Genomic DNA, 27116 nt, shown 5'->3' on the forward strand with positions numbered 1-27116 from the left:
GCCTTGGCAATTACTCCTGTGCTGACCTGGAAGGATCATTAATATTAGGGAGTCGAGAGGCAATTCAATTTCCACTCTGGCTCAGCCCTAAGCTTCTTCTAAGTAGATGCTGTCAGCTGTGTCAAATTATATACAATGCCTAGGTGGTGTGGAAGAATATTAGCCACAGAGCTGGGAATGACAAACTCAATTCACAAAGTTTTCAGCCTGAACAGTGGCCTAAGATACCAACAGGCCAAAACCATTTGGCATAGGAAAGCTCTTAACAACCACCCAAAATCTTTTCTGGAGGGGTAAGATGCCATGGGAAGAGCAAAACTAGGCATGGATTAGCCCAGGGCAACAAGAGAAGAGCTGCTTTACAGAATTGCACACCAAGAGATATAAATGCATACATTAAAAAAAAAAGGCCGAATGGCAAAACTTTGAGGAAGCCCAGCACACGAATGCAAAGAGGATTACACAATACACCCAGTGCACCAAAGGCACGAAGCTTTGATCCTCAAGCCCCACAACTGCAGTCAAAGAAAAATAAGATAGCTTGGACCCAATCCAGCAGGCAACCTTTTCACCATTATGAAAAAAGTCCCCCCAAACGCTAAGTCTTCTCAACACTCTGGTTACAGCCTGTAAACCGGGACAAATCTGAACAACTGTTTCCCTGACTATTATCCTCTGATTCATCCAAAAGAAAACAATGCATCAGAAGAGCTCTTCCCCTTTCCTTTCTATCTGACGAAGGCAAAAGCAGATGTCTGCATACAGATAGAAGCCTCCTCTCTTAAAAAGACCCTTTACTTCTTTCGGCAACCCTCAGCCTCACCTTTGTCTTTGCTCACTATCGCGATACCCCCGTCCCAGCGGGTGCCAGCCCCGGTTTTGCCAGCAGAATTCCCATGGTGCACGTAGGCGCAGTATGCCACGGCATTTTAACTCTTCTGGGGGAGCGTCAGGAGCCAGAAAGGATCACACTCCTCCCCAGAGGGGCTCAGCGCTCCCACACAAACACATACCTTTCTGCTTGTTTTCAGGTAATATGGAAAGCTCTGTAACCAGTGCTCTTTTAAATTACATGCCTTGGAGGTTTGTTGTTTAACGACAGATAGATAAATAAATACATAGACAAAAAGCTTTGCTCTTTGGTGTTAGAAACAAGCAAATAAACAATCAGTCTTTTAAAAATACACAATCACTTTCATTGTCGTAAACATGCAGCGATTTACCCTCCCCCAAAAGATCAGAATGAACTCGTTTAAAAACAAAGCTTATTTGCATTATACATCATGAAATATTAGTCAGATATAACCATTCATCTGTATGCAATTTTTCTTATTAAAACATGCATATAACTCACAGTAATTCCAGTTGTGCAAATGTTCACTGAAAGAAAATCAAATCAAAACAAATACACACATACGTGCACACACACACACGTACACGGGTATTCTGAGCCAAAATGACAAGCATGCATGGTCAGGGTTTAAGCGTCATTTAAGCCAAAATGATTGCTAGATTATTAAAAAGAAAGCAGCCTGGCAACTATTTGAAGCAGTTTTTATTCATGCTTTTATTTGATTCTCCTCAATCTTCCTCTCCCTTATACTCGCTTGTAGCAAACAGACTAAAAATCATCTCTATTGTTTAAAAAAGCAGAAGAGAAAAAACAGCAGCATCCATGCTCTGGGTACCAAAGCGTTATTTTCTTGGGAGCAGGAGAAAAAAAAAAACAAACCACAACAATTTAAAAGCTTTTCTGTATTTAAAACAGATATCGTGCAGCAAATTTGATCTTAGTATTAATGACATGCAATCTCCAAGGAGACATATTCTAATTTAACAAAAAAAAAAAAGTAATTTTCAGTAATCGGTGCGAATGCCTTTTTTTTTTTTTTCTTTCTCTTTTGCTCCTTTCTCCTCCTTGCTGTCAGACTAATGGCATCTTAAACCCTGCATGCTGCAGCGCTTCGCCTGTGCTCTGCATCGGCCGTGCGAGAAGCAGCTACCTGCGAGTTTTCACAGTGCCATCTCATATCCATGTCTGCCTGGCCACCCTGCGTGCTCACGGCTTTTGCCCCCCCTCCCCTCCTCTCCCCTCCCCCCGTCCCTTAATTCTTAATGGAGATCCTAGGAAATTTAGTCCATCCTCTGCAATCAATACTGGTGGCGGGCGCGCTCCCTGCCTCCGCGGGAGAGGAGGACGACAAGCGGCCTGCGCACCCGCCCGCCCTATCGCTGCCCGCAACACGGGCGGCGGCGGCGGGGAGACGGCGCCCGCCGCCACGTGCCGCCGCCAAGCCAATGGCCGCCCGCCGGACCCAGCCGCCGCCGAGACCCGCGCTGCGGGGCGGGGCGGGGCGGAGCGGGGCCCCGCCCGCTCGGCCGCGCGCCGCTGGCGGGGGGGGAGAGCGCGGATCCCCCGCGCCCGCTGGAAGTGGCGCGGGGTGTTGGGGGGGGGGTGTCTCCCGCGATCTCGGCGGGGTGGCTCCGGGAAGGCGTCAGCGCGCGACGCCCCCCTGCCTCAGTCCGACGTCTTAAAAGAATTCCTTAAGAGAAGATAAATTATTCTAGAAGAATTTAAAAGCGAGGCAGAGAGCACCAAACCGGCCCACCAAACCCCACAAAATGGAAGCGCTCTCCTTTATTTCACCCTCCCTCCCCAACCTTGATGCTCACCACGCAGACCCCGCTGCGACGAGGTGATGCGTGTCTGCAGCGCGTATCTGCCATCACTCATCACTGTCACTCGTCACCCCCGAGGGCCACGCCGGCTGCCCCGCGCCCACAAGGTGAGCGCAGGGCTGGGAGCGGCCCTGGCGCAGAAAGCGGCCCGTGAAAACGCTTTGGTCAGGCTCGTTGACGAACCCCCCAAAACCCAACCATAACGTCTAGCCAACAGATGCCTCCTAAAACGATCCACTTCTCGTTTGGTTCGGCCCAAGTGAGAGTTCTTCACAGAATCATAGAATGGTTTGGGTTGGAAGGGACCTTAAAGATCATCTGGTTCCAACCGCCCTGTGATGAGCAGGGACACCTTCCACTAGACCAGGTTGCTCAGAGCTCCATCCAACTGGCCTTGAACACTGCCAGGGAGGGGGCAGCCACAGCTTCTCTGGGCAACCTGTGCCAGTGCCTCACCACCCTCATAGTAAAGAACTTCTTCCTAATATCTGATATTCCCCTTTGCTGTCCTCCCTTAGCAGTTCTGGCGAATCCCAACAGCCGCAAGCGTTGGAAGTCACCAAGCACCCACCTCGCTCTCCTGCAGGGCTTTTCCAGAAGCCCCCAGAACTTCTTTGCGCAACGCATGTCTACGCTAAGCAAAAAGACATGCAAGATATGAAAAAATCAGGTGAAATTAACATTCTCCATCCCCCTAACAGGAGCTCAGAGAGGATAAGGCTGCCCTGACGTGCCCTCCCCGCTCACGTCTGTTTGAGGGGCAGCACGTGTTGCACCTTTCTAAAGCCATTTTGAAATGGCAACACCATCTGATAAACCACGCTTCTGGACGTACGTTACTGCTGACAACCAAATCACATGGCAGTAAAACAAAGCTAATGCTATGTCTTCATATACTTCATCATGGAAAATAAGTCAAGATGGATTAGTAAGATCTTCTTGGTATGAGAAACACCTCCCTCCTCTAAAGAGAGAGCCAGATTCGACCCTAAAATGTGTGGCTCACTATATATGGTAGACTTGCATAGCCCTGATTTTTAATACTCAGTTATTAAATTATAAGCACATATAATAGGTGTCTGCAAGGGTTTTTTTCCCAACAAGCTGAAGACTAACAACCCAGCTAGACAGCAGCAAGGCTGCTTGCTGGACACATCTACATTTATTTTATTTGGCCGCAGTTCAGTTGAAACAAAGATAGTTAATGATGAAAGAAATGCTGCATGGGTAGTCGGAAGTGGCGTTATTGTTTGTTGAATGTCTGCCTGTGCTACGTGGTGGTAACTAGAGAAAAGTCGTTGCCCTGAGTCTCTTATACCTAACTCGAGGCAGAACCTGACTCTTGACCCTGAGACTGACAGCCTTCAAGACAACATGTAAGTGAATGACACAGAAAGCACTACACTCACTTGTTCTACACAGCTTTCTCCAAGTTTGCTTTCTTCTAGGGTGGGCCAGCAAAATTAACAGGTTCCCTAGAGCTGGACGTTACATTTTGATAGTTCCCACAGTTGTAAATCTCTGAGCATTTCTACTCAGCGCAACTCTTGGGCTGCCTTTCCTCTTTGTGAAGATGGCAGAGGACACCATCATGCCATAACTACATGGCTGCTTGTGCAGTGTTTGGCTGTGGGAGTGGCAATAGTCGATCTGTGCAGCCTTTTTTGCCCATCCCTGCTTAGGGACCAGGGTAGAGGACAGCAAGGAATGCTGATGTTTTGCTGCTGTGCTCTGACTGACCTTCTGGCATCAGCATCGGTTTCCCTGGGTTGCCTGACAATAACCCCTACTGGGGCTGTGTCCTCAATGAAAGGAGTTCATCTGGGGACAAAACGAATAAGAAAACAACTCCTGTTTTCATTAAGAAAATTATCTAAATGAGAATACTATATACCATTTCAAGTGGTCCAAACCATGGTGTCCTTTCACATTCACCAAGTCAAACTTTCATTAACACCAGCATGCGCCTTCCTGAAAGACAGGACTAAATTATCTATTATGTTTTGCTTGAGGCAATATTTTTTGGTAGTGTGATTCTACACCGCCACCATTAACAGTAATGGACTGTCATATGTCCCGCGTGCTATTACTCAGGGGACAAACGTAGCAATAACGGCAATGGTATGAAGGAGGGATGGCAGATCCTGACTCCTCTCAAAGGCTGAGCAGATGCCTATGAGGACGGGATGCTGCTTGGGAATCCTGGCCTTGAAGTGCTGGTAGAAATGCTGCAGAGCGCAGCAGGCTATGAGCTGTGCTAGGTCAGAAAGGTGTAATGTAATATGCCACAGTATAAGGTAGAGATTCTGGGTGGCCAACACAAAGCAGCTTGTAATGGAATTCCTTCTGTTGGAGAGTATCTCTCCATCTAACCAAGCTTGGTGGGTTTTCTGCTTTTTACGGAGATGCAGCTGTATGTGTATAATGTGTGACGTGCTATGGTGCGATATGGAGATACAGCAGACAATGTGAACAGGATTGATTTTACCCAAAGAATGTGAAGACACTATAAGTGTTACGGGCTTAGCAGGGCAAAGCGGTTAGAAATGTGCCTGGCTTTACACTTAAGTACTTGTGAGTTTACATGTAAGTAAAATCCTGAGTGCTTTGTTGAATCAAGGCCAGATATACAAAAAAATAACACTAAATGCAAGAAGGTGATGAACCTGAATTTGCTTGAGTACACACTCTCAAGCTGTACATGAGAGTTCTGCTGAACGTGTGTATTTTGCCAAATATATACAAAATATTGCTTAAAAACCTGCTTGTCGATGCAGTGAAGGATAGGAAATGAGTAGTATAATACATATTCCATAGCAAGGGACATTGTGGCAAATATCAGAAAGACAAATCTATACAGTTACTAAAATGCAGTAACAGCATAATGCTTGGAAAAGCTACACAAAAAAAATACATAAAATCCAACATGCACAACTGAGAACAGAAAAAGCCAAACTCGAGATTTGATTTAAATCTAAATATGCTACATATTTCATTCACTAGACAAGAACTGTATAGACATTTTATCATTAAAATTCTCGCTATTGCACAGAACAGGCAGTTAAAATTATTGTAATTTATCTAGGAAAAAGATCTACCCAAGAGCAAAAATCTCCCTCCCTCCCTTTGTTTTTTGCAGATACCAATATATCAAAAAAATTTGCAACTACAATTCAGACAGAGGTGGAAGCCTTAAGTTCTTACACTTCAACCTAAGGACAAGCACAAATGAAGCAGTTTGAGATAAGAGTGAGACTTTTATATACTTTAATTTCTGCATGAACAAATAATGTCCTTAAACCCTGTGTGATGAAACCCAAAAGCACTTGATAGTTTGCAGGAGTTTATCAGTAAGTGCATACCCTCGCACACGTAGCTACAATCCTAGATAGCCACTCCACAGACTGAAATACATTACCCACCACTTCTAATGCTCTTAATGAACGTGGAAGTTATATGAGTTTTAAATATAAACTTCTGAATGTCCTTAGGGAACAATCTGGCATTTCAGCTTGAGAGTCACATCTCTCTTAAGCTCAGGTGGACCTTGCTGACGCCCAGTCACCTGCAAACCTCCCAGATATTGTCCTTGGGAAATGTACTTAACAAGTCCAAGGCATATGTGGATTCACAGTCTATAGTGAGTTTTAATTTCATAATTACTCACGCAAATTCGTTCCTATCCAGACAGAGGTGGTATTAAGGAGGTAGCCTCACTCTTTTTGCAGAACTGGGACAGAATTTGGGATGTCATCAATGTGACATCTTCTTTGCTTTCCCCCAAAGACTTCTGCAAGACTCCACTTTGCTAAACTACCAAACTCTGGGAAATAAATGTCAGTGCCAACACTTTCTGTCATCTCTGTAACACTTGGTGTACTCTGCACCTGTGACAAAATTACCCCCTTCTGGCAGGAAGTCTGTAATCTCCTTCCCGGAGGTCTGAACTTTCCCATCACGCTGTCAGCCAAACTGCTCCCATCAGCCCAGCTCGCAGATACCTCTGTTCCCATGGATCGTAGCAAAACAAGCTCGACAGTGATGAAACTCTCTAAGAGCTACCTTCCACTGCTTAAAAGGTCAAGATCCTCCTCCTTCTTTAAGCAAATGGAAGCAGAAAAACTGTTGCCAGAAAAAATTACCCTCTCAAGAAACCATAATTTAGATCAATCCTACCTGTTTGGAACTAGCAGCTCTAGTCCCAAAGCCTGTACTGCCAAAACAAGATGAAACGTAGTCTTTCTGCCGGGCACACATATATTTTCATTCTCCACTTCCTATTACCTCCTACTTATTATGCCCTACTTTTTTAATGGTCTTTCCAAATCCTTCTACACCTGGTTAATCAACACAGTCATAATAATACCCAGGGAAAACTCGATGATATGCAGCTATTATGCTAATTATATAAGGCACGTCTATTTTGTCTCAATTGTCTCCATAATTTCATTTCTTACCCTTGCAAATATTAACACTACCTGATTGCTCGCACCTATCTGGTTTAGTCATCAGTACCCATTGCTTTTTCTAGGGTGGAGGGGACAAAGTACGTGGGAAGATGCGTAGATACAGATTTAGGAAGGGTGAAGAAGTCAGCTATTTGCATTGAAATGTTTCCAAGGATGATTAAAACTAAACAACTTAGCATTTTTAAAACAGCAAAATTAAACATCGTTGGAAGCATGTTTAAAGCTGAACACCTGTAAAAGAACGAGGAAAACATTTTGCCCCTAGTCTACAAACGCAGACACAAAGAAACAGTGTACGATACTCTTCAGTGGAAAAAAAAAAAATAAACCAAAGGTGAGACAAGACAAACTCAGTGCAGCATTCTGAAATTTTGGAGGTATGATGCCCACGCGTTACTAATTAAAAATAATCCAGAATGACAATGTCTATTCATTCACAACGATCCATTTCGCCCCTATAGCGACAAAAGACACCAGGCGTGACAGGCAGTAGTATTCACCCATGCCATCCCGTGCTGGCTAGGAGAAGGGGGTTCACCCCCCTGTTTCAATCTAGGAAGCATTAAGGCTGCCTTAACTTGCACCGGGTTGTCCACTGCCTAAAAGACTCGTAAAGGCATTATCTGCCTTGTTTTCTGCCCTGACTGTGCCTCTGTAAAGGTCGCAAAGTCCTGAATAAACTAGCTTTTTCTTCCCCATTGGGGATTCTCGTGGGCCCGCCTGCTGCTTCTGTAAGGGGGCAAGGGGAGCACAGCACAATAATGGACTGAATCTCTTTAATTTGCTATTTTAAACCAACACCCGGTGATTTTACAGGTGCTATTCTCATTTCAGTGGCTGTTGGTTCAGGCCCTGGGTTTATTAGGGAACCTGAATTATCTCCAGGGGCTCAGAAGGCTAGATGAGCCCCCAGCATTTGGGTGAGCCGGGCGAAAGGGTCGAGCTCAGCGCAGCTGAGGCAGAAGCAAACTTCTAAACCCCATAAAGGTTTTCTCCTCCTGCAAACAGCAACAGGATCCAAAGCAGAGGGGAGAAAGAGCTCCAGCGCCTGCAGCAGCACACCAACAAGGTGTGTCTTCCAGAAGATGCACAAGAAGTTGTAACGGGTGAAAACAGAAGTTGGGGAGGGAAACCAGGAGACAAAGCCCCACGTCTGCCTTTTGCTCTGTGCTCTTCAGCATGTCAGAGATAATGTTTTCCTCCCCCAAGTAAGAACAAACAAAATAAGGAAAAATCTTTGTGTTCTTTCCTTCTGGGTACATAATGCACATCTGTGTGTGCACAAAGAAACTGGGAACAACTGCAGATGAGGATATCCTGTAAACAATAAAGCTATTTATACCATTTCACACCTTTGTCAACATTGACACTTAAATGTTTCAATATGCTTGTGTATTTCAGAAATTATTTGATTCAAAGTGATTCTCTCATCAGCTTTGGCAGGGTCAGGAAAGACTTCAACCCCTTGTGTCAGCCTCCTGTATGGATAACAGGGGCAACTGCCTACATCAAAATGCATATGGGATGATGAAATGCATACCATAAGGCACAAACCTGTTGTACCAGATAGCCAGGGGAGCAGAAAAAAAGGTGAAGTCAGCTTCCAGCATATTTGCCCCAGATGTGACTTTGCTCTGCTCCATCACAGACATTTTTAGCAGCTGGGGAATTCTTGTTGCAATTTCAACATTTATAAACCAGTTTAAATCTAAAACTAATGTAATATACTGGGTTTGATTGATTTGAGTCTTTGGATTTCTAAAACCTTGTGGGTTCAGAAAAGATTGCTATAAGTATATTATTTTTTCTGCTTCAAAATCATACCTTTTCAGAGACACCCACATAGCTTAGAAATAGATGCGTTAATTTTTGGCCTTGCTACATTTTGCAGAGTGGGAGTATAAGCAAAAAAATAAAAAAATACATGAGAATGTGAAACCTTCCTTCTAAATTAAAGGTTTCATATCCTAATAAATAATTTCTTTGGCTGTTAGTAAATGCTTCCATTATCCCCTAATGTGAAGAAGCCTGCAGAGACTGGGTGTCTACTGCTGCCTCTTTAATCAGAAACCTGTTTTGACTGTTCTATCAGGTAAACAGCAGAGCCTGGGCCATGTCTCTTTTCTACGCTCCACAGAAAAATAAACGAGCTATTGAGTAACTACACAGACACCCACAAAAGCACACGCAATGTAGTGTTGGCTGTTCATCCAGCACAATGCTTCCCTGTGTGAAAACAGGGTGGTTTTCCCATGACCGCAGCGATGGTAAGGGCTTCCTCGAGCCTGTGGGTTGGGTTTTTATGGGTAGGATGATTGACACGGATAACGGATTCAAGCAGCAGCTGAAGGTAGCTGAGCCTCCTGTAAGCTGACAAGAATGGAAACACGGAGAGAAACCTTCAAATGAAGAGCTAATTAATGGGCGCAGTTGTGTGCTGGTTATCAGGAGGGCTCTAATTACAGGCCTAGAGGAAGACTGCAAAACTAATGAAGGAATTCACATTTAGCAGAGAATATCTTGCTCTGACATCAAACTCCGGGTGACGGGAGACAGAGGAGACTGATGGGTTGATGAAACTGCTTGCATCTACAAAGCACAGGGATGCTCACCTGCCTCTCTGCCAGCAGCCAGGTAAAAAAGGAAAGGGTTTTTACGATGGAGGAAAACCAGGCAAACTAGAAGAGCGACACAAACTACACCACAATCAAATCAACACACAAGCAAAATTAAAAGCAACGGGAACGCCTTAATTTCTGAATGAGAAACTCATATTCTCTAGAAGGGCAGAACAGAACAGGAAACTATGCCCTTCATACTTGGATAACTCTAACAAAACAAAGCAAAACAAGAAAGGAATTTGAATACTTCACGAGAATTACATGATTTTCACACTTTAATTAAATTACTGCTTTGGCTCAGCAATTTTGCCATGGGCAAGAACTATGCAGAGCTGTTGTTGGGGGGTATTAGTTGATTTTTGTTTGAAGTTCATAGCATTTAAAGAAAGAGATCAGAAAAAAAAAAAAAAAGATAAGCATGCAGACCCCACAGAAATTCATGGAAAGACTTTTGTGGATCATGGAAGAGGCATTAAAGGGCTGCTGAGAAACCCTGGTCCTTCTGAAATCAACAGCAATTCTGCCAGGATTTCAATCCTTATATTCCAAAGCATCCCAAAGTCTGTCCTTTCCTTTCGTACCTCTTTGGGAAGCACAGTCACGTACAAGCACAAGTGAGAAGTCCTCTCATGAACACTGTTGCCATCACCTGCTGTTCAGCACTAAAGAGGAGAGATGTCAGCGCTACTCTCCTGCTAGGCAAGGCTTGTAGGTTTGTAGGTCTGCGTCTTTAAAAATTTCACACACAACTTTAAGACGAGCGCTGTTAGAGAAACTGTTTTGAAGGTGGAATACGTACTATGCACTGTTTTTAGGGAAGACCAGAGGTGATTTGACACATTGAACCAGTATGGAGGCATGTGATGCAAGTGGAAAGGTTTCACTACCTACTGGTGTTCGCTGTTTTTCAAGCTAAAACTTTGACATGCTATTTATATTCATTTCTATTGGCACATACCTAGTTGGAACACAAATTAGCCATAACCTTCATTTTATTACAACAAGACATGAAAAATCAAAACCATATTGCTCATCATGATGTTATTCTTCCAGTGCTTACACAGGATATTGCAGAAAAATATTAAAGAATTGTATTTTTTGGCTGATTATCTGTCAAATAGTCTTCTTGTGCAGGTCGCAGTTCTGTAAGCAGTCAAATAAGCTCATGATGATAAACTGGAAATTACAATACTCATATACAAGGCCACACACACGCATGTATACCCCTACATGTTGGAAACACCCTATTTGTTTTCTGCTTTGTTTACTATCAAATCTTATTTCTCTTTCATGCTAAGAGACAAGTAATTAGAAGACGACTAATCAATAGACCATTTTATTATCCAGTGCAGCTCTGAATAATCCTCATAATTTAACTAGCTTCTGAGTAGGCCAGCAGGGAATATGTGGAGAAAACAAAGAATTTGACAAATACCAAGGGCTAGTCAGTACAAAGCAGCTTTCAAGAAAATAAAAAAGCTACCAGAGATTAGTTTTAAGTAGTGGAATCAAAGCAAGCCAAATGCAAATCTGTTTTTTCTTCTTTTCTCTGCAGTAAAATTCACACCTGCTTTGCCCCAGCTAAGCCCTGGAGGTCAGGGACACTCTGACTGCCAAGGTGGCACCTTCTCCTGTGCCAGGGAGAGCTCCTTGGCCACTGGAGGGTTTTCTGGCTCAAAGACGGGGAGGGGAGGGGAATGTTATCCTCCCCCAGGGCTACCTGCCAGGCTTAGGTTTCTCCACCGAAGCCTTGGGAAGTGAAGCCCTGGCACAGTGATGTTGGACCATGAGCATCCTCGGGCAGCAAAGCCAGGTGCTCTCCAGGCTCTACTGGAGTGCCCTTCTTTATGCCACTGTAGACATGGATTTAGCACCTAAACTCTAACAATAAAGAAGCAGGAACATACTTGCTGCCACAATACTAATATATTCACAGATTACAAAACCAGACGGTACCACTGTTTCATCTGCTCAGACCTCTCCCCCTCTATTTTTTTTTTAAAACAGTATCACTGAATTTTATTTGGCATTTTAGAAATGTATATGTATTTAATTGAAAGCAACCAGGATAATTATTCTTAGTCTATCAAAAATGTTTTCTGTGCTTTAAAGAAGACTACAGAATAAAAACTAGGACAATGCAGAGTAAAAACATTAATTAAGTAGTCTTGAATGTATTTTCTATGCTCTTTCATTTCCTTGACAGCATAGCCGCACTATTTCCTCATTTATTGTTAATGAACCAAGTATATCCTTGCTAGGTTTTGCTACAGAATTAAAACAATAAAAATAAATAAAGCCAGCCTAATGTTAAATTTAAGCCTTAGGTCCATAAGAACTATTTACAACTCAAATCACATCCAGGTTTAAATCACGAACTTTTCAATATTTAACAGAATATTGCTGTAGCCAATGCATAAATAATCAAATGAATAAGACATGGCAGGATGGAAGCAGACTTTAAAAAAAAAGTACTGGATACAAATGCAAATGCTTGTGTATATATAATAAACTGTCAAAAGTCACTATGCATATAATTGATATAATTATCATGTTCAACTTATTTTACCTTGGAGTCCACGACTGATGATCTGATTTATTTCATTAATTACATTATTTCTAAATGTTTACTTAGTGCAAAATTCAGTTTGAAAGTCTCTGTGTCCTGCCTCCCGGCCTAACAGTTATTTCTTTGTTGAGTCTTTTTTAGCTATTTTTTGCCAGATGCCATGCCAAGTCATTCTTGTTTGGATCCATCTCTCAGGAGAACCGTTTCCTCTGAGTGGGAGAGGTTCAACAGGAGAGGCAGAGCTGGGGGAAACTTCCTGGTTCAACAGATCTAGCCCCTTGTTATCACCAGCAGAGGACCCTTTTATCAGCTGATCACACCACTTCACTTTTGACTGCTATTCCTTCTGGAACACCACTCCCTTGATATCTTCTTTTTATTCCCAACCTAAGTTTATCTATGGCCAGTTTATCTCTGTTTTCTCTTATGCCACTTCAATTCTTTGGCATAAATAGTCTTCTCCTCTCTGTGGTTTATTTATTGTCACTTCTAGTTGTTGTTTTGCTGTGTTAAGACAAGCCATGTTCTTCTAGAGGATAGAAATGTGAACGATATCACATTGGAGGAGCAAGGATGTGAACTCACAGCAGTTCTTATGTTCTACAGTAACTACCTTAATGTTGTGCTTTTCTGAAGGACACATTTCCAGTGGATAGCGAGTACTGCTGTGCTACAAGCTCCCTGTAAAGCTGTGTAGGTATACCTTTTTTTTTTCCTCTTGTAGGACAGCATCATTATCAGTTCTCTCTCCCCTGATATGAGCCAGCAGTACAATTGCCTTTTCCATGGCCACAACACTCTGGCTTACTCATCCTGTTGTCATTTAGCACATCGCATACTTTACTTCTCATTCATTTCTAACTGATGAGCAATTAACTTGAAGCTGAATCTCTTGTTATTCTTAAGTATGTGATTTTGTACTTAATACTAATGAATTCATCTCTCTGCTCCTACCCCAGTCCACAGGGTCATTCAGCTTGATACCCTCCTTTTCTCCATATTGACGATGCCTTCTTTCTTCATGTCATGTCTAATCAGCACACCTCCACTTTCTGAGCTACTCCTGGGCTACATTTTTGCTGCTGTTCATTAAAGTTAGTGAGTCTCAAGGAAGAGGCGAGACTTGCAATCAACCAGCTCATCAACTAGGAGCAAAATCTTGGTTTTCTATGGTTTTCTGTTCCTAGTAGGTTGCATCTAAAGTCCTGGCTTCATCTTATGGCTATCTACAGCCTTTATCCTGAATTGGAATTTGGAAGGTCATACTTACTGATCTATAAAGACAACAAGCGCTACAAGAACAAAGTCAGGCAGAATGATAACAAAAAAGAAGAGAGGAAGAAGCTGCCAAAATAATCTGCAACAGTACTGCCCACACCCGCAGACGGAAGAAGGATAAATGTCACAGTCCCCGTAAGGAGAAGGAAATATTTTGAGCCATACCTTTATTCTGACCCACAGCATTATGTCCTGTTGATGCATAAAATTGCTCCTAATAGCAAAATACATTCTCAGTAAAATGACCAACTCTTTGTTTTTTCTGCAGCTATAACAGAATAATTGATTAATAGTGCAGAAGCCAAGGAGAAATAGCATGTATGACACATAGCATTTGTACTTTATCAGACAGATTAAGTAAAGTTTTAAGCAGTACAAAGTCCTTGTGTTAGTTCTTTGCAGACTGGTGAATTCCATCTGCTAAGGATGAATTTCCAGTTGGCACACAGAAAATGACTGTGCTGTTGTATAAGCATCTCCACTAAGCTTTGTCATTTATTTCTGTAATTAAAACCATTTTGAGAATGACGTAGTCAGTTCAAGCAAATTACATGTTACAATGAAACAATTCTAATAACAATCCAGAAGTTATTAGTGAATACTCAGTTCTATATAGGAAAGTATTAACTGGAGTAGATCCTGAACAGGATTATTGCTATTTTCAGGCTTTTAAATGTGTTTTCTGCACAGAATATGGCAGTTATATTTGCATAATAATCATAAATCCAACCTGGAAATGTAATTTTATTTTTCTGAATAACCAGTCTGTTAATTTATCAAGGGCTCTGGACATCCAAAACGGTGCAGCAGAGGATAAGATAATGATATGCCTTTTTCATCAGATTCAGTGACTAGAGGCAAGCAGGGAACTGAAGGACGAAATTTTTAAAACAACGTCTAATGAGCGTAAAAGCACAATTTACAGTTTCTTAGATCTGTTTGCATGATGTTTGCCAGCCTCTCCTCACCTCTCCAATCCCAAGAAAAGCAGCAAAGAAGTAATAGCGGTTCCTATTCTGATTAATTGCTTAGAAAATACAAAAATTTTGTAACTCCCAGAGCCTTTCCTAACAGAACGTACTATGGCTAAAAGCCTACTGGCAAATCATTACATACAGATGACAAACATGTGCTCGCACAAAGAGCCAGAAAAGCAACTTCTGGGTAACGGATTTTACTTTTGTACACGTATCTATTTGCAAATTCTTTATCCTTCGTTTCCTGCTTTCAGGGGAACTATTTCTCCTTATTAAAGACCACTGCTACCTAGGTACCTTCAGAGGAGGTAACTCAACCAACCAACCCCACAGCCATAGGAACACCGAGCTCCAAGAGGACAATGCAATTCTGTCAAGAAGCTCTGGAGATTTTCAGCAGTTTGCCTCAGGACAAGACCTGCAGTAAGTTGAGGCAATGGTGCAGCCCACTTTGGTCAGAAAACTTCTTCCCATAATTTCATCGAGCTCAATGAATGAGACAGCACTAAGGATCATGACCTCATACATTTGTGGGAATTTTGACCTTTCAAGCACAAAATGACCATACCTAGAACATTTATCCTCTGACAAGGACAGGATATGAAGATAAAGCCCATCATACGATAAAATGATTGTGCCCTTCTCAACATTCAGAAACCTTCTGTTAGGAATGGGCTACATAAACACACAGTACTGTCACTGTTTTTTGATTACATGAAAACTTGTAACTCCTGCTACAAAATAATGTTGTTTTAAAAGCACTGCACACAAGATTCACAAATGAAATAGCAAAACCCCCTGACAGCTGGAGCATGGGAAAAGTGTGATATGAGAGCCTCTGTTGAACAGTAAGCTCCTGAGGAGCAAGATGAGCTATTTGACAAAGTACATAGCTCATAAACGTATGTGTGGTTAAACATCTTGAAACTAACATCACTCTCCTCGCATTTCCACCTTCTGCTTTGGTCTCCAAAGACATTCCTGTCACCAGAGCCTTCAAAATGGGCTCATCTCAGCCTAAGAAGGAAAAGAAAGGTAGTTTTATAGTGGCACAGATGGCAACGTTCATGCATTTTTTCCTCTTACAAGTGATGGCGTCTCATGAACGCTTTTACAGTTGAAACCCAAGAAATATATACCTCAACTAATTGTATTCCTGGTGTTGGAATTTGACACGTGTAACACATTCTTTGCCACAAAGAACAAAGTACCTTTCTCACAGGCTACTGCTATATCTTGCTTCATAAAGATTACACTATATTTTCATTTTCTGATAGTCCAGTGATGCGACTGAGTGGTGACTTGATAGACTAAAATTAGCTGGCCCATCCCAAACCTGAGACATGTCATTCAGCCTATGACATTAACAAGAAATGGTACCTGAGGCCTTTCCCTCTCTCCATAATTAGGAACCTTGAGGGATTATTTTTTTGCTAAAAATAAACAAATAACACCTCCCCAAAACAAAATCTCTAAGCAACTCTGGTTCCTCTATGACAGGTGACATAATCACAAGAATACTCATATAAAGTCCTATCTTTGCAGTGAGAGAAAGGATGATCTTTTATGTGATTCTTTTAAATAAGTTAATATTTTATGTTTGCTATCACTCAAAAGCTTTTAGACTTCTCTGTTCTCAACCTCTTCCTCCCCTTCTCCATTGTTTTTTTTAACAGGCTAAAAGAAATAAAAGCAAACAAAGGAGAGAAGGAAATAAGGAGTTTACATCATTTTTGGCAAAAATGCCACTGCAGATTAAAACTCCATTGAAAGCAGAAATATATGGACAAACACAAGAGGTCAGGTTCTACATAAATGTGCTTTCATGTGAAAACTACTCATCAAGCCTCTCTGAGGTCTTTTATCCCCTTTCCTGGCGATCACAGAAGGGCTCACCAAATCAACAATCTAACTAGACTGGAGCCTTAGCCTACACGTGTGGATTAGCACAGATCCGTTGGGACCAGCATAGATTTCACTGTTAGGTTGCTCGACATGGAGTTGCTCGTGAGACACGTGTTCTGCACAAAGCAATAAAGCCTTTTTCTGTGCCCGTGCCTGAGTGCGCCATATAAAAGTCCATTCCAAAAGACAGCTACTTGTGGCCTTGACAGGAGCACCCCATTTCTACATATACTGACTTAGAAGCCTTTTCCTGAAAGTTTCACCACTAATATCAGTCACTTGAGTGTTTCCAGGGAGGAAAAAATAAGGCTGTTATTACTGCAAGAGAACAACAGAGCCATGGGGAATTAGCAGATGCAAGGATGCTGCTAAAGTTCAATGAGAAATGGCAACTTGAGAAATGCTGTTGTTTCAGAAAAAAAAAACGAGGAATAGGTTTTGAGGGGGAAAGATAATGATGATTAAATAAGCTACATAAAAGGGAGGAAGGATGTAGAGAGTAATCAACCAGAATTTTTCAGCAGAGGAACAAATCTAGATGTATGCAATTAATTATGGAAAATAGGACAATTAATGAAAAATACAAAGGAAACACATATGGAAAAACTAAGAAACGATCTGTTGTGTGGGTGAGAGTGAACACAGAAACAGACAACAATGTCAGATATAATATGCTACTAAAGCTTTTTATTTCCCTATGTCCCTTTGCTTTTCAAACTCTTGCAAAACATTACCTCATCTGTTGTTTTTTTTTTTATCCCTAGTGTGCAAACTCATATTTCTCATCTTTGTCTTTTCCACTGCAGACAACAAAACTCTTAGCTAGCCAAAGCGCCATCACAGAGAGACAATGTCACGCACAGCTGACTGTGTCTTCAAGTACATTTGTTTGTATTTGCGAAATACATTTTGAATGTGTTCACCCACCTCTTCACAGCAGAAGCTCAGGGAGGTGAAACATCGAGAAACGTCTGTTTTGAAATCAGTCCCAGATTTATGCATGCTCCCCACATCTCTAGAGTGGGTTTTAAGTAATCAGAGGAAAATGGATGTGCTACATATTGTTTAATCAGTGGATAGTGCAAAAGCATCAAATACCTTCTTTAAAAGTATTTTCTATCATCTCTGTAGCTCCTAACCTGCAATTCTTTTGAATAAGAGAAGCTTTGGACAATAGATTGTTTTGGCATAAAAAGCTTCACTAAAACCCCGAGTAAATTGGTTTATTTGCTTACGTATATTCTTTGTATCTTGTATTTTTCTCCAAATAATATGTTTACAATGATAAAAAATGCTTTACTTTTAAACTGTTTGCAGCTTACTTCTTTTTCTGAAATTTGATGGATGTTCTAACTGTTTTAAAACAATTTGCCCCTTCAACACTGTGAGCACGGATGTATTTACAGCTCTGCTTCCCAAAGAACTGTTTTGGGGGCATTCACTGCGCAACACAGCATAGTGCAAAAGACGATCACAGAATTACTCTTGTGATCCGAGGTCTGGCACTGAGCTACTTCAGCCTGAACCAGAATCAAATGCAAATTCCACAGCCTTCCCACTAATATACATCTTCAACCAAAGAACAGCCCATTTGTGATTTACGCCACCGCTTCTTTCACTGCTGAACCTCTCTCAGATGTCCTCATCACTTTAGGATACTGCCCTTCAAATTTGCTTTATAATGTGCCTTGTCCATGTCATAAATCAAGGCTGAACTCTTCACTTCTGTGCATTACTCCTGAAAATAATCTCACACATCTTCCAGAGTACAATTCATTCACTTGATGAAACGCTAAGATTTTTACTTAATGTGTCCTAGTCAAATTCATAATTACAGCACATATCCCATTAAATGTTCCAGTAATAATTAGATGATAATAACTTGATGATTCCACTGAATAAGGCAGAGAATGAGATCTGTATGAAATCTCCTTTTTCTGGTGCACAGTCACAGGGCTGGAATCTGACTACTCACATATAAATTCATCAAATTCAATAAAGTTACCAAAGCTACTTTATACCATCAGGAGGAAATTCTGAGTAACTCTTCAGTAACAGGAGGTGCAGACACCATCCAGAAAAAGTAGCCTCTGCTGTGGAGAACTGTTGAAACAACTCAGATGCGGCTTAACTTCATGTCTGAGTCAATGGGGAAAACCCTAAGCTAAGGTACCTAGAGAACACTGTCACCCATATTTCAAAGCAAACATAATTTAGGTGCCCAGAAGCTTTTGCCAAGTAGAGAAGCTTGGGACTACTTTTTAATTGTCCATGTTGTATCTAAAACCCATTTTTAGATGTTGGAGGCCTCTATGGCTGTTGCCCTATATTCCTTAAAGCACGTTGTAAGCTTGCATGGTTTTTAGGAAGTTTTAAGAGGACCTGCATTGTCTGGTCATATTTTGCTGTTTAAAAGTAAACAAAAAAATTTTAAAGGGTCCACTTAGGAGTTTAAGCAACAATTATTTGAATGCAAATAAAAAAGATAATAATGCTCCATACACAAAAAAATAGCCTATACATTTAGGGTAGGGGGGGAAGGAAGAGATTAAGAAAAGACAAACTAGTGCACAAAAAACTTATATGCATAAATCCCATCTAATGTAGTAGCAGTGATATCCAAAGATTATATAGACATTATTCTACCAAATTTAATTTCTAAATCTTTTTTGTTTCATTTCAGTGGTGACCCAGAAAACTCCAAGCCAGAATGCTGTATTTGTAATAAATTTTACAGGATGGTTCAAAACCATCCTATAAAAGGTTATCATTTTCTAGTAAATCATATATAGTGACCTCTTCGTAATGCTGAAGGCCGTAATACTCAGGCTAGGTATTTTTCAAATAGGCAGCATGTTTTTAATTTAGGAAAATGTATGCATAGGATTTGCAGAACAATCTAAATTATTCTGCACTTGACAAGATTTCAGGAGTCATGTCTATTATTGTAATATTTTTCCCACAGAGTGCTTGCTTCAGGTCTACACAGAAGTAGCCCCTGAAATGTCAAAGAACATGGAAGCTAGGCGGTTGCTTGTTGATCTGTAAGATTACAAGTTGCCAGACTCTCATGGCAAGAACAACTGCAAGGCCAGATGACAATCAAATTCCACTCTTAATTACTTCTGCCACAGAGTCTAAATATATGCCCAGCTTGTGCCAAAATCATGTCGTGCTACATCTAGCTGATATGTGTCAAGGGACTGTGTCCTTCGTTCTCTACCAATATTCAGAGGTATCAACAAGGATAAATTCAGTATGGGGATAGTAGCAGGCACTGAGACCTCATTTGATATATGTACATATGCATGTCAACCTAGATAATATACTTGGGCATGGTAGGCAAAAAAGAACATAAATCACTGTCAAGACAGGCTGCTGTACTCCCTGGAAGAGTCACGGTGCTTTACTGCTTTGCTGAATCCAGGTGCCATTTTTTTCCAAATGAGATTTTGATTAAGAATTATGATGTCTGAAAGTCTTTTAACCCCAAGCCCTCACCCTTTTGACTGCCACTTCAAAACATGTGTTCTAAGTAATAAAGTAACCTCACAGAGATTACAACCACACAGGCATTAGCTAAATCCAACTTGAAATGAACACAAGAAGCCAATGGTATCTGTCAATCTGACTTTCATATGAAGCCAGGCTACATTTTCACTGTAACTGTAATTTTTAACCTGTTGGCCACTTACATGTTTGCTGTAAAGAAATAATCATACTTTTTCTTTCATTAGGCTAAAGGTTGAAAGTCATCTTAAAGTATAAACAGCATCAGAGAGTAAAAATGCTAAAGGATATGATAAGTCCAGAAGGTGTAGCTTAGGCGAAATTCATTCTTCTATCTTTGTAAAATTATACCAGCCTAAGTGCCTGAGGCTGGAAGTTTAACTTTTAAAATTAGACCATTAGACACCAAAATAAAATGACAACTACTTCTGGGAGCTGCGATCTTTCTCAGGATCAGTGTTCTGCCTGGTTTTGCCACTCTTACACGTGAATACATAATTTGAAAACAAATCAGAATCTGATGACAAAATGAGCTATACATTTCTGACATTTAAAATTTTACAGACCCATTACCTTAACATGTCTCTCAAAACTGAAAAATACACTGCACAACATACACAAATCATTGAGTCACTCCAAAAATGTAAGCAGTGAGAGTTTTATATAGTAGCAATCCTATACAAGCATTCAAGAAAGGCAATCATATCTGTACTGTGCCTTATTTTCTAAGACCAAATGAAGCATAGCTTCTTTTTGTATCACTCAAATTGGCCATTTTCTTTCACACCTTCATGTTCTATTATTTGTGTCACTGCAGCTAGAATTGCAAGATTTATTTAGGAACAATACTTTATCAATCGTGAAGCACAAAGCATAGTCCAATCTCACAGCACATACGCTTTAAATGATGTTTGACACCTCATCTTACTCACAGAAGCATAAGAACTGGTAGCCTGAATTAGGGACTTTAGTGGTAGCTATTAAACATTAAGAGCCCTTTTCCCTATACATTCTCATATTTTTTATTTTCTGATTCATTTTCAGTGTTATTTTATTGCATTATTTTAAAATGGGAAGACAATTGCAAGAAATCTGTCAATGATATAGTGCTCTTTCTCATCTAAATAGAGAACAGGAGTGAAGCATTTCAGGCCAGTAACAATTTTCCCAAACTTCCACCACATTTTCCTCACAGTTAAAAAAGTGGAAAGTACTGTTTTCTTTAAGTTTACTTGAAAAAACTTCCTGCTCAAATAATCCTGCTTCCATCTCATTTATTTTATGTGGAGGCTAAAACTGAACTCATGTGGTTACTATTTAAGGGATCACAGAGAATACTAGCCCCAGGCTATTTGAAGAGAAAAGAAAAACAAAGCAACCTCAAAATCCCAAGCGGATTTATGTTGTGTGTTCCCAAAGCCTTTTAAGCATCACTGACACAGAGTCACAAAAACGACATCTCTCTCCCAGTTGGGGGACGGGAAACTCTAAAATGAGGTCTTTCCTTTGTGGATGAGCGGCAATGGAGAACATCTGCACTCCTGCACTACTTGTGGCACTACAGATCTTGTAGCTGGTGGTTCATGCAGATGGCTACACGGCAGCTTTGCTCACCCGCTGACCCAGTCATGGCATCAGCACGTTGATGGCTTTGTTCCCAAGAGCCATCTCTTTGGTATCTCCAGAACTCAAAACATCATTACTGGTTGTGAACAAGGATGCTTTCCTTTAAGAGGGACTTTTATTACATATTACTAGGAAAACATACTCCAAGTCCTGTGTTCTGAGAAGGTAACTCTTCTCATACATGTCAGATAAAAAGAAACTATTTGCGAGGCAGATCACATGACAGAGACAAGATCTTTCATTATTTGGGTTTATGCATTGGAGCTAGCACCTAGAAGTACAGTGCACTGTTATGGGCCCAATGGGGAGTAAGTGTGAAGAGCTAAAGATGCACAGAACTGAAAAGGTTCGGCACCTGGGGACGGGAGAAAGGTGGTGAGGCAAGTTGAAAGGTTCATGTTTCAGCTTTCCGCACAATTAATACACCTCTCTGTGAACCAATATGAATACTCCTGGAGAATGTTTCTATTTTAACATTGGTTGGCAGCAATGCTAGGAAAAAAAATAAGGAACGCTTTGGTTTTGACTCTACACTTGAATCTCATGAGTTTAACTAGTAAAGGATACAAATTGAATGACTGTCAAGCCTCTGTACCACAGGACAGGTGTTTCTAAAAGCATCTCTGAAGCCTAAAACAGCTGGTTAAAGCAACAGACTTGTCAAAGAGAGGCCACAGAGACAGGACAAATGCTTGATCCTGAAAGCAGAAATATATAGTAAAATAAGGGAAATGAAAAAAAAAAAAAGTCTTCACAAGTTTTGTGTGAAGTGGCTAAAATACATAAAAGGATTTTCAATGGCAAATTTTTCTCCCCACATAACTAAGGAGACCGACCAAAATTTCTGCTTGCATTTTTACCCATGTAGTTTTATTCCAGATGGCTACGCAGATGGCTACTCACATTTACAGCACTGCAATTCAGCACAGAGCCAGAGTCTGGTCCCATGTGAGCCAGAGAGTGCCTACTTTCCAGAAAACAGGAGTAGGAGGCACTGGAAATCAGGCTTGAGTCACGATCCCACTTGTAAATACATACAGGATGGTTCTTCGCAACCTCTCTTATCAAAGCACTTTTAGCGTCTACAAGCATTAAGACCAATAGACATTGAACTGAGCCAGCCACATCAAAAAGATATTGATTTCTTATCTGCATTTTGTGCTATGAAGATAAGGACATCTGCTCTTCAGACAAAAATGGATGACAACCCTAAACCTGTCCAGGCAAAAAAATAAGGGAAAAACCCCTGAAAAGTTACTGCAATCTCCATACTTCACTGCCATCTGCAAAAACTATAAGGCATTATTGAAAGGGCAAAAATGATTAGGTGAAGCTGTTCAAATGTCTGGGGTTGCTAAATTCAGGTTTTTCCTCATTCCTTGTTCTGATTATTATTCAAATACACTCCTCATCTTTGACAAAATCAAAGCAATTTTTGGTGTTGTTTGAAAGTGATAGCCCAGAAAATTGAAATAACATCAAATATCACTTCCTGAATGATACACATACCACATTGCTAGGCTTATGTAAAAGATGGAGCATCGGCAAGGTATAAACACTCAAACCCAGTACGATACAACCATAAAGTATGTTGGGCAATCCTCGAAACACCAACGGGCATACAAACTACTTGATAGCTGAAAAAATATGTGAATATAAAAAGGAGAAGTATTATGTAAAGCACAGTACATACAGAAAAACAGTTGGAATACTTTGCACTAAATTATGCCATTCAGATAAATATTGGAAACACAACATTGTCAAACTAACACCACAGTTGATGCTATGGGACTAGTTTAAAGTTCAGCTGTCCAGCATGAGGTATTAGAAGGAATAAATTTAGTTCCCTGTTTACAGCTTGCAGGTGAAGCTTTCCTGCAAGGGAATACATCTCTGCCATCAATAGTGGGCCATAACGAAGAGACCTGGTTCCCTGGAACACCCATGACAGGAGAAAGATTAAATCCAACAAAATGGAAGTTACCAGAACTCCCCAATTCACAGCAATTGATTCATAATCTATTATGTGAGCCAAATGATTTAGAAAGGTCTCTGTTCAGACAATGAAGAGAGTTAATATCTATAGGCTGAACTAGAGTGCACAGTTCTTCTAGATTAGCAAGGATGACTGATATGTTATTTACTGGCTTGGGCATTATTATTCTATTGAAGCTTACATTTCTGTCCAAAGACAAGCTATAAAACAGAGTCCAGTGGAGCTGTTCAGACTCACCGTTTGTTATTAGCAGATGACCTTCTCATAGGTCTTAAAATATCTTGAATATGCAAATTCCATTATACCAGAACAGCTTCAGCCCCACAGGAGAGCAATAAAAATGACCCGGGAAGTCTTCTGTTACAATAATTATTCTAGATGAAAGTACCAGCCATTTCAAAAGTTTAGGTTTATTAGTGTATTAATAAAAAGCTACAGTGACACTCCTGTGAAACCACTGTTCTAGTCTTTTCTCGCACATACGTGTGTGGCCAGTTTTCATTGTAAGACCTTCAGGTCTTACGGTATCTGACACTGTTCTCTAAAACTCCAGCCTTTGCAAACACGTGTAGCATAATCTCATTTCAGTTTTTAGAAATCTGAATTTCTAGCTCTCTAGTCTGCAGAGTAAAACCTGACAACATGAACTCCAGGTTGCAGATATGAAAAAACAGGATTGAAAAAAAAAAAAAAGAATAAAGATGTAATCATTATGGCAATGCTGCAAGGGTTGCACCTAGTTTTTAATAGCATTTATCTTGAAGTACTTCTCCTATTATTCATGTTTTGGTTGCATCACCTAAAAAGATAGGCTCTTGCTGCAGAAGAATAGCCACGAACAAATCAATGCCTGGACTACTGATACACGACGAAGGGCTGACGTTTGGTCCTTTTCTGGAAACAGCACTGCTGCAACTGCAGGAGTCAGCACCAAGCTGAAGGATAACTTTGGGTCTAGGCCACTGCAGGACAACAGAGAACAAGAGTTGTTTTCAGCACTCAAACAGAATTTTAATCTCCAGACATATCCTGCCCTGCTTGTCATCTGCAGAACTGTCCTTGTATTAGTAAAAACATCAGCAGAAGCCAGGAAGAGCTACAGGGTCTGTAGAACTCTTCCCTTCCACTCCCTAACTCCTCATCTCATGCCACTTCGTTTCCAAAGCCAAGGGCTTCAGACCTGGGCAGATGAGGATAGGAACACATGGGGAAATTCCAGATGCTGTGGTTCAGTGTAAACATATCAGTCCTGATAGGCCATTTTTGATGCATCATAACAGCAGCTGTTGAGTACAATAAATTACGCTTAATATGAAATATAGTTTTTATTTACATAAAAAGAAAAACTAGAAATTTGAACCGAGAGTCTGGAATTGCATGAAGCATAATTATCTATCTAAAATGCTACTAAGACAAAGGAAGAGCACCCTCTAAAGCACACTGTGACCTTTCAGTGAGATGATATCAAGTCAATTATACGGCTGCCATGGATTTCAGACTCTCCAGTGAGGCTGATGGCGCATGACCTTAACAGCAAGGGGCCATCTGACATTAAAAAAAAAAAAAGGAAAAAAGAAAAACAGCTGGAGGACAGTAAAGGGGAACATCATCACAGTGCAAACTAGGGAAGCAGAAAAAAAATAAAGAAAGCATAATTCTTTCATGAACAATGCTGATTGATAAGAGGAGGAAGAACAATTTAGAGAGGGTATAAGAAATAAGTTAGAATACAGAAAGAGACTGAAAGTCAAAGGCCATGCCAATGTCAAAACAAAACATGGCTTTGGCATGACTGTAATTTATTTAAGGAGCATAGCAATGTAACAGATCAGAGTTTGATCCTTATTTCTGGACTCGCAGCGCTTTCATGGGTTTATTTCCTCTGTTATCACAGCACCCACCGTATGTTCATCTCATCTGTATTATCCCGAGAAGTTATGCAGGAACTCAAATCTGTGCCAGCGGGAGCTAACTGCCATGCTGAGCTGGATGGGCAAAGGAGGTGACAGGCAAGTGCAGAAGATGCTGTAGGACAGCTGCTGGGCAAACACACCACCTTCACGTGCACAGGGGGGACTCAAGCTTTCTCTGCTGTTGTGGGGACTCGGAGGCTACACACATGCCTGAAAACCTTATTTGGATGAACTCTAACTTTTTCTATAACACCCTTTGAAAACATGCCCAAGGCAGTCACAATGTTGTAGCCACTAAACCGCCTTATGCACCAGATGTTCACCGTTTCACCAATGCTCTGGTTAAATGGTGTTCTAACAAATGCAGCTACACATCAACTCAAATGCCTACAGTTTACTTTATAGAGACAGACCTTTAAAAGCAGCTTGTTTTCAAAATCTGTAGGCAAATCTGAACAGGCAATGATTAGAAATGTGTTTTTAGAGTCTTTAGAGATCTAGATCAGGCCCTCAGCTGGGAGCTATGAACAACAGTTAATGCCTGAGGGGGAAAAATGAAACTACGGGTGGATTTACTGTATGTAGTTTGATACAGTGAAAGCAGGTGCAGTGACATGTCTTCATTATTACTTAATCTTTCCATCTTATAGATATGGGGATTGGGACAATGATGGGGATTGGAACTGTGGTACAGAATACTGAACTGAGATAATCTAATTTACTTTAGTGTCTGCATCTGTATTCAAACTCAGCTGTTCATGAAGCAAAACAAGAAAATATATTTTTCCCCTTTTAAAACCATTTTTTGGCTGTTTCAATTATTTAGCTAAGCTTCTCAGTAAAAATAAATGCTAAAACAGCTTTGCGGAAACTCTCTCTTAAAAAAAACACTGAGCACAAAAATGTGAAGAACGGCAGAAGGATTAAAAACTTATTTCATTCCAAGCATGGATCGGCTGGATATAAATTAATCATACAACATAGGGAAGAGCAAATCTCCCTGAGATGTAATTGTGTCATGTATCACAAAACAGATTCAAGGCACACCGTGGTGGAACTGAGCATAAGCGACAGAAAAGGTGCAGTGCTGTGGAAAGTGCATTTATGATCTTAAAAAAAAAATAAATAAAGATTTGACGATAATTACCTCCAAAGAGAAAAAGAAAAAGAACTGCAGGACTTTAATAGCACCTGCTGTTAGCCGGTCTATGGTGGAGCACTGATACTGTCCCCCTTACAGCACTGGAGGTGATGCTACTTTTCTTCCCGCAGAGAAGAAGCATCACTATGCTACAACATGAGTATTTATGCAAGAAGGGGATCTGACAATCAGGAAGTCATAGAATAAGACAAAGATTTAAAGAAAAGTCTTCAGGTCATTTGCAGAAAACAAGATCTGTTCTTTTATAGTGCCAGATTTGTATTTCCGACCATTTAAATCACAAGATGCTGCTTTAGCTTGTAGGAGTAGAACAGAGCCCTTGTAATGGCACTGTGTGAATAGCAAAGAAAGGAATGTCAAGAGTAACAAACATCACACAGACAGTTGTAGACTAAGCAGGATCTCGGGGCA

The 27116-nt window shown here is 40.8% G+C and overlaps 1 protein-coding gene across 31 annotated transcripts in view; it reads right to left on the reverse strand.

Moving 5' to 3' along the window:
• The window catches only part of NRXN1 (neurexin 1), a 738722-nt gene that overhangs the window by 54233 nt on the left and 657373 nt on the right, over positions 1-27116 (reverse strand). Inside the window, exon 1 of one of the 31 annotated variants that reach the window (XM_075413196.1) lies at positions 2004-2080. The exons of the other annotated variants lie outside the window; for them this stretch is intronic. Within the exon in view, the coding sequence (XP_075269311.1) occupies positions 2004-2036 (33 nt within the window). The 5' untranslated portion in view covers positions 2037-2080. Of the gene's footprint in view, positions 1-2003; positions 2081-27116 lie in introns of those variants that run through there. 31 annotated transcript variants of the gene reach the window in all.

The sequence above is a fragment of the Opisthocomus hoazin genome, chromosome 2 (assembly GCF_030867145.1).
Source record: "Opisthocomus hoazin isolate bOpiHoa1 chromosome 2, bOpiHoa1.hap1, whole genome shotgun sequence".
NCBI lineage: Eukaryota > Metazoa > Chordata > Aves > Opisthocomiformes > Opisthocomidae > Opisthocomus > Opisthocomus hoazin.